This window comes from Pocillopora damicornis, chromosome 3, assembly GCF_964200805.1.
Source record: "Pocillopora damicornis chromosome 3, jaPocDami1.2, whole genome shotgun sequence".
Taxonomy (NCBI): Eukaryota; Metazoa; Cnidaria; class Anthozoa; order Scleractinia; family Pocilloporidae; genus Pocillopora; species Pocillopora damicornis.
The window spans coordinates 10095008-10106764 of record NC_142672.1 but is presented as its reverse complement, the minus strand read 5'-3'; the positions used below and the strand labels follow the sequence as shown (position 1 = coordinate 10106764).

The 11757-nt window shown below is 37.1% G+C and overlaps 1 protein-coding gene across 2 annotated transcripts; it reads right to left on the bottom strand.

The window, feature by feature from the left end:
- Positions 1-117: 117 nt before the first annotated feature.
- On the bottom strand, positions 118-10994 carry LOC113667558 (multidrug and toxin extrusion protein 2). 2 transcript variants are annotated; one of them, XM_027183403.2, is made up of 16 exons: positions 10788-10994; positions 8882-9391; positions 7571-7613; positions 7232-7276; positions 6713-6810; positions 6088-6185; positions 5247-5360; positions 4471-4538; positions 4139-4247; positions 3896-3971; positions 3060-3129; positions 2416-2548; positions 1839-1876; positions 1662-1718; positions 1099-1183; positions 118-684 (listed from the first exon to the last, which is right to left on the bottom strand). In XM_027183403.2, the coding sequence occupies exons 2-16, from the start codon at positions 9370-9372 to the stop codon at positions 284-286; spliced, it is 1926 nt and encodes a 641-aa protein (XP_027039204.2). In that variant the 5' UTR covers positions 9373-9391; positions 10788-10994; the 3' UTR covers positions 118-283. The 2 variants fall into 2 exon arrangements, with proteins under 2 accessions (XP_027039204.2, XP_089057768.1); XM_089201642.1 differs by lacking the exon at positions 1839-1876 and having other exon boundaries at positions 10788-10990.
- Between the last annotated feature and the right edge of the window lie 763 nt (positions 10995-11757).

Here is an 11757-nt window from a genome sequence, read left to right as displayed (position 1 = left end):
ATTCATTCATGTCCTATGTCAAGTGAGAAGTACTTTCTGATAAAAAACACTTAATGTGAATTAGAGAACTTCTGCTTCATTTTTTGTGAATACTGCAATTTCATAATAGTACTGCAATCCGTTAGGATTTTTTAATGAAAATACTTTTCAATACACATTCCGTAGATAAATAAAATCGTCTTGCATTATCTTCGTTATCAACCGTACAGCACATTTCTCTTCAGTATAAAAGACAAGGCTGTCTGAAGAAGAAAGACTGGCATCAAAAAAATTAAATAATCGCCTAATGTAAATTAGTTGGGATGGGTGCTTGAGTGGTGAAATTACCAGTAATGTTACCACTAACTGTCTTATTGTCAACGGTCGCTGTTTCATATGACGGCGGTAAAGGAACAAAAAACCGGACAAATACGGCGGCACCTAATATCAGCAATGAAATACCCAACGGAATAAGACGTTTTAGAATGAGGGACTTTTTCTCTGATGATGTTAGTCTAATATGATGATTTGTACCACACGCTGTTTCTAACGCACTGTCCTCTAGGTTAGATTCAAGTTCGCCATTACACTCAGTCCGTTTGTTCCCGTCACTAGTCAAGAGTTCAAAATGATTGTTTGCGGCATGAAATCGGCTTAAGAATGGAAGGGATGAGGTCTTGTAAATCCAGCTGGACAGCATCGCATCTGATGAAAAAATGAAGAAAACAAGCAGATAATCTTTCCGTTTTACTTCATATCAAGGGTCAGAATTAGGAACATGGTTATTATTGATGGTTCTCCACTACCCGAGAATCTCAATGAGGTCAACCGTTAGCCGTAAAATTGTCAAAATTTTTAACCGTTAGCCGTGAAAACCATCAGAACTGACAAAAAATTCCTGGGCGTTTCACGTCACGCGGAAATAGATGAGCTCCTGCAAAAGATGGGCCCGTTGGCGCTAACACTTCACATCACATGCCGTGAAGAGGTGACGTCTTTTCAGCGTTTGGGGCAGGCTAGCACAGGTTGAATTGATTCGAATAATTATCACAGAGAAGTTACAAGCACCCTAGGACCCCTTTTCACCTCCTAACCACACCCTTGATATAACACCACTACCTCTTTCTCTTCTGCTAACTTCTACATTTATCCAAGTCTCTGATACATTGTACAACGCTGCCTTGATTGCTGTTCGTTCTTTCGCCTGATTGAGGCAAACAAAAAAGAAGCAAAATGAAACGAAGTAACGAAGTAAGAAAAGAACCCAAGGTGGGGGAATTAATTTACTGCAAACTAACAACAACTGTAGTATTCAATTTAATAAAAACCGTAAATAATATTACGTAAATAGCTGAAAATTCAACAAAGCTACTCTAACGCCTCTTTTTGTCTTTCGTCCTTTTTTTTTTATTCACCAAAACCTCTCTGGCAAAAGACCTCCCCACGTAATGTTCAGGGAGCTTCCAGTTAACCCATTGAATAAAATCGCCCTAGAAAAGGCTCTAAGACACTACCATTACAATGAGAGGTCATCTAGGACAGATATGTCTTTCTCCGCTCTATTTCAAGGTAAAAGTACATAAAATAACGCCCAAATACAGACCACTACAAATATTGAATTACACTACAATAATATGAAATAATAAATATTAAATATGATAAATACTGATTGATATACTAACCAGCTGTGCTTGCCTCTCCCAGTCTGTTCTCCAGAGTAGAATCACATATAAAGACGCCTAAAATACAATCATAAGAGAGTTGAATTTTGAGGAAAAGAGATCCAAACTATTCCAAAGACACCAAAAGTAACCGGGCGCAAAAGCTGAACAGTAATTCAATGGCAATCAGCGGCTCACCTGAGATACGACTCCAATCCCCAAGCCTATCCAGAGACCTTCAAGCGAAATGACATCGGTAAGATCTCATGACAAACTTAACACGCTCCCACAAAGCAAAGCGAGCACACATAAAAAACGATCATATGACCTTACGCGAGCGCGCGCAAAAGAGCACACCGAGTGAAACAAACGAGGAACTTTAAATAGATGAGTAAATTTCGCCTCCAACAATACGAATTCATGTTCCACTTGTGACCTGTCAGCGCTTTCAAAGGTGAAATAATAACATCCAAAGGCTATTTCATTACGGTTTTATTTTTCCTTCTTTTTTTCTCCTCGACCATACCGTCTAGCATTCTCTAAGACCATCCAATTCCTTATTAAATTTTTTTACACCAACCCTCTTAATCTGCTTTTTTTATGTGTCATCGAACATGGCAAGAAAGTACTAATGGTATAAGCTAAACTTTGTTCGAGCAGGAACTACCACAACCCACACGTATCATAAAATTTATTCTTTCACCGAAAACGGCTATCAAACATTGACATATTTGCTGAATTTGAACGCTGATGTAGCAATTTTCAATTCCTTTACCTGTAATTTCATGGAAGACTAAAAACATCAACGTTATCCCACAAGGAAGCCCAATACAGCAATAGGCAACAAAATTTATCAGTACTCCTATCGTCTGCCGGCCTGATCCTCGGACAATACCACTGCAAACACCCTTGAAAAAATATTAACCGAAAGAAAACTCATTTGACAATGACTTGAGTCTTGGGCCCTGCAGTTGCTTTGAAAGTTGTGTCAGCGGTCTACTACAAATGCGGCTAATGCGATGTTTTTGGCAATTTTGACAACAAATCATATAAATACCATTTAGAGAGGAAAGAATCTTTGAACTCTACTGACAGCCCAAACATCCGTTACTACCTTGCCTGACCAATTTCCTTTGAATTTTCACCAGAACGTAATGAACAAGAAATCGTTATTCGTCAATAATCCATTAAACAGTTAAATTTCATGAGAGCGAGAGTGGCTTGATTACATCTTCTTTTCAGTTGCTATGGAAGTACAAGATTAGCAGCTAGATATTTTCGACTATAAATACTCTTGTAACATTGTAAAATACAACGTCGAAGAACGGAGGTGACGAAAACAGTCAAGTAAAAAATTAAAGTTTACTTGACTTCTGGTTGTTAATTTAAGACACTAAACGGCTAACAATTGTTCTTTACCTGGACTCCATCAAAGAGAAAATAGGCAGACATGAAGCGAATATTCTTTGTGTATAATGACAACACTTCGCTGCACAAAAAAAAAAAACGATTTTCATTCAGTAAACATAACGTTAAGATGTTTAATAAACAAACAAAATGACAGACAGAGAAATGGTCTTCGTCGCAGGTGCGACTGATTTAGACTGACATGCATGAGCGAGGAATTTTGACCGGCACGCACGAGAAGTTAGGCGAGATGCACACAAGAGCAAAACCTTTCTTTGGAAGGGAGCTCTATCTCGCGTGTCTGTTCCCTCGCACGCGTGTTTCTTTGGTGCACGCGTGTTTCTTTAGTGCGTGCTTTTTTTTTTCTACGCTGACTAAGAGACCATTGCCTTAATTTTGAGATCCTTTCAATGACGAGGTAATAAAGCGGTAATCTGAGGTTCATACGTATATCTATCACAGCATCATAACTGATAACATTGCTAATCAAAAAATTACAGTTCACTTGTCAAGTTGTTATCGGACAGTTCAATAAGCCAATCACACTCAGAATTGTAGTGCAAATCAACCAATCACAACCTGGGTCTCAATCACCATTGAAACTGTGTACAGACTCCAAAATTGAGGTTTTCTTTAATATGGAGAATTTTTTCTCCTCTTCATGGAAATTGTAATTTTATGATGAATTAGTAATAAGACTTCGTGTCATCCAATTTTCGGTCTGTAATCATACTCGTGATAAACAAATCGGAATGTCTGATTTTGATAGCACTCACATGATTACAGACTGCTTTGGACTCCACTCAGTCCTATCACCATTTCAAATTACCAATGAATAATGTACGAACCTGTTATCGGTAAACACTCTTCCAGTCATGTCTTGCAGTCCAAAGAAAACGGCAAACACAACAAGATCTATACAGACTGTAGGTAAAAGAGTTTTATCTTCAACTAAGAGTCGAAATCAATCTGCCTTTATTTCAAGAAGTAATGGCTATAGGTGACTGCAAATTTTGGTGAACTTGTATTGGTATCTAGGATTCCACAACGAGTTTAAGGTACTTTTCGAATAATTTTCTACAAGTTTTTACCGATAAGTCCAATGGCCACTTTCGCTGTCCTTTTTGCCGCAGCTGGGTCGCCGGCACCCAAAGCATTTCCAACACGGACACCAGCGGCAATGCTTATTCCAAGAGGAATCTACACATGTTAAACAACGGGATTAAATGACTATACCATATATCTTATTTGTGGAAAAGTCTATTGGCAGAGACATGTATCACGAGAGAGTGTTGATCTAAACATTCAAGAACAATGGAAACCTGAATGCATTGTCATAAATCTTAGTGCTATTAATGGATACCAACGATTTTAACCTGCATTTAATCATCATACTTTTAATAAGTTTTGTTTTCTCACTCACCATAAAATGAAATGCGGCCCACTGGAAAATTACCCCATATGTGGCCAGTTGGTACTCACCATATGACCCTTTCAAGGTAAAATAACAGAAACTATCGTATTACTTATCACCGCATGGTTATTAAAATAAAATTAATTGTATATCATAAAAAGTAAGTGCTGGACAAATCTCTAATTGAGCATCAACAATAATCCTTGACTTTTAGATGTTAGTTTTATTTTACTTCACTCTGTGATTAGATGCTTTGAGTTCTCATCAGGTTGTTACATGTTATTTTCCTTTGCTCTAGAATGCCTTAGTTTAGCTAAGTTTTGTTTTAATAACATTAAATCAAAATTTAAAGTAGTAATAATGGTTTTGCTAAAGACTATACCAATTGAAACAAAGCAAATTGTGGAAAAACATCTGTTGTCTTTTAGATAAGAATTAGTGTAACAAGCAGACACAGGAGTGTAGGGTGTGTCTGCTGAATTCAAACTTATTTCAAGTTAACACGAGAGGAGAACTTTACTTCCTTGGGCAAGAATTCACTTAGCACAGGGTATCCACTAACAAAATAGCATCTGCTTGGCACAGGTTTCGCTTGTTGTCAATTTTGCTTACTCATAGGCCTCAGTCAATAATGAATTTCATAACATAAATTAAGTATGAGCCAGTACATGGAAAAATTGCTACAAATTCAAATACTATATATTGGACTGACTTAAAAATTGCCCGAATTCCCACTTAAGAGTCCAGGAATAACTTTCTGTTGTTTGAAACATTTATCTCAGTACCTGCAAGAAATGATCCCATTTCAAAACTCCACCACTCAATACAAATCATCACCATTCCAGCCACAGCAAGCTTGATAAACTGTCCCCAGTCTAACAGACTTTCTATGGTCCAGCCTAAAATGCAATATAATAGGACAAACTATATAAGAGAAGCTTGTAATCTCCCATGGTAGAGCTATGCTATAGGGCAAATCTACAGATAATAAATACAAATAAATATCCTTGATGATGAATTTCTGGTTAAATTCTACAGTGCATGATGGTTTTGGTGACCAACAGATCAAGAAGGTTTAAGATAAATGAAAACTAGTTTCCATGTAACCCCCTCCCATACAACAATTCCCAATTGAAAGCTTCCCTAAAAGTTGGCCTCTACTTATTTTTACTCCTTGGTGTAGAAATGCACATTGAGAGTAAAGTTTCTCTTGCCAGGAACATAATGCAATGGCTCTGCCAGTCCTCTAACTTCTCTACCCACAGCCCAATTTTGTGCTAACCTTGGGGCAATCCCATCTATATCCTTTCTCCCTAACCAACTGTTATTCTTATTCCAGAAAAGGAGAGAGGATAAGATACCACCCAAAATAATTCATGCCACCCTGTTATTCTTCCCATGTGAACAGTATAAACAGGAAACAAATTTTAACATATTTCTATACAAATTACAAAATTTGTCCTGCTACATGTCAGAGCACCATCCTGATTACTGAAGTGGCCCTTAATGTGTGTATCCAAACTGACTCAAACAGTCAAGCTGTTAATTTAATTATTCTGTCTACCAGTGAGTTAACAAAGCAGGGGTGTGCTGTCAATATTAATGATGTAGGTGTGTTTTGAGTACCTGGCCATGTTTTTGCATCCAACTTCATAACCTTCATATAAACAAAGGTCAACAAAAATAGAATCACATTGGTAAAAGACCAGCTGATGGCAATCCCACTAGAGAGTCAAAGCTAGATTAGCAATATTTAGTATTATCAAAAGTCCCACACATTCAAGTGTTACAAAGTTAATAAACCCCACAAACAGTCAAGGGAAATGAAAAAAGTTTAAAGTATGGTGTGAATTTAAGCCTGAAAAGTGTTCTTCAAAGAAAATGGCTCTATGTCCACTTTAGCATGAAGTTAAATTCAAATTAACCCTTTAACTGCTAAGATCTGATTGTTAATTCTTCCCTCAAGCTGCAACTCATTTCTTCGTAAATTAGCCATAGATCTTGTTTGCTTTTTTATTTTTATATATTCAAGACTTTATCCAAAGGAATACAAGTTCTATGTCAATCATATGTTTGTTTCTACAGCTGTACCTAATTTTAGTGCAAATTTCCCTATTTTAGCAGGTTCACACTAGCATTTTGGCTGGGTAATTATTCAAGCTACGATTTAACAACCTGCACTGTCAAAACAAGAGATGCACCAACTGATTAACTGACCAAATGACTGCAAAACAATTTATGAGACACTTACCTGAAACCCCATTTTAGGACATATACCATCAAAGCACTTACACCAATCTGAATAGCATTGGAGACAGCACCAACATAAAGAATTGGTTTCACAACACCCTGCAAAGAAGATTAATAATAAATAAATAAAGATCATAATGAATCCACCTGTCAACAAGCAACATTAAAGTGCACTGAAATGGCTTACTGAGAGACAGAAAGAAAGCCAGACAGAGAGATTGAGTCAATCATAAACAACAGGTTTCACCATTGCACAAGGTATTGTTTCTTCGATGTGAAATATACATGCATCATCCATTGCCTTTCAAGTAAGAAACGAAAAGGTAGATATATTGAATGTATATTTTCAAATTGCAGTGTTTTTGAAAATGGGTGTATGTATATGACTTCTGTATGAATGTGTACATACATGTACATGTGTTAATTTTCAAACTGTATACATGTATTTACTTTTTAAAACATTTCATATATAGGTGCAGCATAATATGAAGTGTGTGCAAAATAGTTAAACACATTATACCTGGGTCTGAAGATATCTTTGTAATAGAAAGAACATGAAGATAGCCTGTGGAAACCAAGAACATTCACTTGTACTTAATGAGATTTCTGATCGACTAGGATGATATTTGAGTAATACTAATATTGATGTATTTTTCTATGGTAACTACAAATCAATCTTAAATAGCCCAGGTAGGAGTTAAAATAGAGACTAGGGAAGTAGTATGTACAGGAAAAAATCCTCCCTGGTCTCCCCCCTACAACAAAGTCTGCTTTACCTGTATGGATCCAAGATCATGGTATAGCTACAAACTTTAATATGAAATAATAATTTATGGAAAAAAAAAATTGAGTTACTTACTATTGAAGCAGGAATGCATGTAAGGGTAAACTCCTGTGTTAGACTATGGGAAAAATAAAACAATTAGGTACAAGATATCACAATTGGTAATATTGGGGCACAGCATCCAATTTCTGCATTGTGTTTTAGTTTACATCTAGCATTAGGTCACACTAGCCTGCTCTCCCAGCTTCTGAACCTCAGAATCTTATATGCTGATCAATTTGAAGCTTTAACATCCCCCAGTCAACCCACAGGGATTTGACCATCATCCATGCCCAGGGGGTGAGGAATTTGAACCAAGCCAGGGTGAGGTGAGACATTTAAACTGAAAGTGTCAAGTCTTTCTGGCTTAATACAAGAAGAGGAATTAAAAGGTAAAGAGACTACGTTCATGAGCAAATGGCTTAGAAAGACAATTTCCACACAGGAGACTGATACTCACAATCAAAAACCCTTGCAGCAGCCCCCCAAACTACTTTGTTACTTTGCTAAAATTCTACCAAAAAAGAATTGGGCAGAGCATTTGAATGCAGCTTTGGCTACAGGGGGGGGGAAGGGGGAGGAGGGAAAGGAATATGAAATATATGAGCTATTCTCCAAAAGTTCAAATGCATGGAGGGAGAGAATTTATAAGCTTTGAATTTGACGCATTATTGTCTGCTGTTTATTGCAAAATGTATCAAGCAGATTAATTATTATTAAAATTTCATTTGTATTTTCTTTTACCCTTCCTCTCTCCACCTCTAAAATTCCTGCATCAAGCCCTTTTGTCTTTTGTTGTAATCAAGATGATGTCATACACTGTTGAGTCCTGGTATTTCGCTACTGTCTTCATAAATTTTTTTTTAAACCCTTCAAGAGATCAGGGCTTAATTGTTTCAAGGGCAAATAAAGCTCTCTCGGGAGTGGATAAATCCCCATCCAGTGGATAAGTGTTAACAAAATGTATTGTGTTATCCATCAGATATTTTTCTATCCTTTGAGCAACCACGGCATTTGTCTGTAATTCTCCTCTCTAGCTTTATATAACATATCCTTGCAAATTATTTATGAGAATTTAGTGTTAGATCAAGACAGCAATCTCTATCTGATAAGTTTAAGTACTCTCACTACCTTATGGCTGTGTATAATGGATTGATGTTATAGGAAAAAGTCACTATTGTTAATCATTTGTGGGAGTTACAGAATCTGATATGAAGACTGGACTGAATTTTCTAAGGCTAAACTTGCTAGTGAAGGATTCCTGACATTCAGATTCATAAAAGTTTATCATTATCATTACTTTCTAAGTATTATAACTTACTGGAAGTTTCTTTATACTTTACTCACTGGGAAACATTTCTTTTCTGTTCTACCCTCAGCAACAGCAGTTCAGCATTGATCCAGAGTGCCCAGGTTAATATACATGCAATACCCAATATCCAAATCCCTCTCTGAAATGCGATGCCTGCCATGCGATAGTTCTTGGCTCCAATGGCTTGTGAGCCTAATGTCTCCAAAGCTGAAGACAAACCAGTGAACAAAGATGGTCCCGTGACATTGACAAATGAAATAGCTAATGTCCCTGCTGCTAGTTCAACTTCTCCAAGACGTCCCGCAAAAAACAGGGTTATCATGGAGATCAAATGGTAGAAAAAATAAGAAAACACAGTGGGCCATGCAAGAGTAAACAGTCCTCTGATTTCAAGACAAGTACCACTTGATAACAATCCACCTAAACAGCCAGATGTCCTTTCCAGTCGATAGTGTTCATCCTTTTGTCTAATATGTATATCAAATTCATTGTTTGGTGACACAGATTCCAATGCATCATTGGCCATTAGGTTTTGGGTATGAGATCTATAAACAAGATCAGTCAAACAGAACTAAGATAAGAATTGGCTACCCAAAAAATCCCAAGTCATATACACCTTTCCAGCTAAGTTACATTATTGATTTTATGTTCCATAAGCAAAATTGTATCGCAAGTTACTAGCAAATCTTCAAGGGATGCTTGAAATAGTAAACCTAACTACCAGTATACACCAAATTTCCTTGAAAAAAATGTCCACGCTATAAATAACCACCCTCCTTCCACCATTAAATCAAACAAGTGCCTGTCTCAAATTAACATCTCCCCCCTCCTCCTTCGTCACTTTCTTAAATAGAAGGGATATGAGGAAAACCTGTTTCTACTGCCACTTAAGTTAAACTTTTTAAGCTGCAACTGCAGTAGAACTAGTACAGGAGAATAATAAGCACCCCTCTTGATTAAGTGCCCTCCTTCCCTTAAGCAATGCTCCTTTTAGCAAAAATTTTAAATAAGTGCCAAGGTGCTCATTCAGGGAAATACAGTATCTTAAGTTTTACCTGTCTTGACATATTTTCAAGTTCCATTAAAATGAATTCTCAGTCAAAAAAGTTATTATTGCAAATGTATCATTTCAAATGCATCCCTCTTTGGGTTACACAGTAGTGAAATTTGCCCATATTCTCATAGAATTCTTAAAATGAGTTGTTGAAGGGCTAGGAACAAAACATCCCCATCCTTTCCCCGGTTAAAGGGGGTAAGAGTACAACTGTCTCCCCCCTTACTTTCAGTCTACATCAAAAAACAAGAGTGACTCACTGACAAGGAACAATGGTCACAATTTATTCTCACTGAAAAAAAGTAGTATATCAGTGGTGGAAGAAAAACTTTCAGCGTTGCTACATAATTATTCAACAGTTTTATAATAGAGATGTAAAAGAGAGAAAAACAGGAAGATGAAACATGGACTACGGGACGATGGATCGGAATACGGACTTGCGAACCAGTCGCGTAACGCGAAGAAGGGTATCCAACGAAGAATAGCAGTTACTCGAGAGAATCGTGCGGAGCGACTTAAAGAATTTTAACTTCTATTCTTGAAGAATTTCATATTAGGAGTCCAAATTTCTCAAGGTTGTTGATGTTGACGAGTTTTTGTACATCACAAAACTTTTGATCGACGATTTTCGACGCGCGTTCAAACAAAGCCTTTGTTATTAGCCTTTGCCCACTCTTTCGGGTAACCGCCACACGTTCATAGCCTTTGCAATCGTACCTTGCCTCGAAATGCTAATAGTTGTCTTTGCAAAACGGATAGTAAGTGAAAGATCGGAGCTTTCTAATTTTAATAGTGCATTTATCCTTTTAATATTGGACCGATAGGAACCAAATTAACAAGACAACCGCACTCGAGGACCTCAAAGCTAAGAATCATACCGTTCTTACCTATTTGAAACGCTACGGCTTTATCCAAAGGCTCACGTTTACCACCTTGTCGCGTGACTTCCAACACTCCAAAAGATCTACACAACGTTTTCGCTGACGTAACAAAATTCACCTTCTCAAATACCCTTCTAAGGCCTACGACCTTCAATGGTTACCCCGACCGAATTGCCATTACTTACCCCGAGTCCCTCCTGTGTCCAGCCGCCCCCCCCCAAGTTTTCCCAGACCCTATTGGGTGCAATTCACTAAGACAACAAGAACAAAAAGATTACCTTCCCTGTAATATTCTTGACTCAACGTGAACTGGGCAGCTGTTTTTGAGCTATATTTTTCCCCAAATTGAAAGAAATACAGTTATCTTGCACCCCATTAGTCTCCTGTAACCTTTTCATTCCAGTACTAAGTAATCTACATGATCTAAAGCTCTTGATACCTGATTGTTTCCCATGCTTCAGTCACATTTCTTTCAACTTTATATTGGTTAGAATTACTATTTGACTATCTAACATCACAAAATAGTAATCAGGAAATTAAGTTTCACCCTTTAACTCCCATGAGTAACCATGAGAGAATTTCTTCTTACAGCGTCAATGCAATATCAAGCAGACAATTGATGAGAATAAAGAAAAAAATAGCCATAAATGAATTGTTAGTTGATCTGATTCGAAATTCTCTAAACAAACATCATAGGTAAATTAATGATGAGATCTTGGGTGTGAGAGTTAATGCTGGCTAGCATTTGTCTCTGGAGATTCATTAGTGTCAAGAGTTTAAGACTTAAACAAACAGCAAGGAAAGAGTAAATTTTAAAACCCTTTAATCCCCAAGAGTGACTAGCATGCACTATTGCCTCAAAATCAATGGCAACATCATGAGAATACAGGAAATAATTATGTTGCCAAATATTGAAATAATTTAGGGGCCAAAATTTTTTGCTACTTGCCATGGAGACAGGTAAGGTTGAAACTTA

Excerpts from the sequence above, each read along its gene's own strand:
- LOC113667558 (XM_027183403.2), bottom strand. The coding sequence starts at position 9,372 with ATGGCCAATGATGCATTGGAATCTGTGTCACCAAACAATGAATTTGAT. Across the intron at positions 3,972-4,138 it reads AGTGGCCATTGGACTTATCG|TCTGTATAGATCTTGTTGTG; the intron begins GTAAAAACTTGT and ends TTTTACCTACAG. Across the intron at positions 685-1,098 it reads AGTTAGCAGAAGAGAAAGAG|ATGCGATGCTGTCCAGCTGG; the intron begins GTAGTGGTGTTA and ends TTTTTTCATCAG.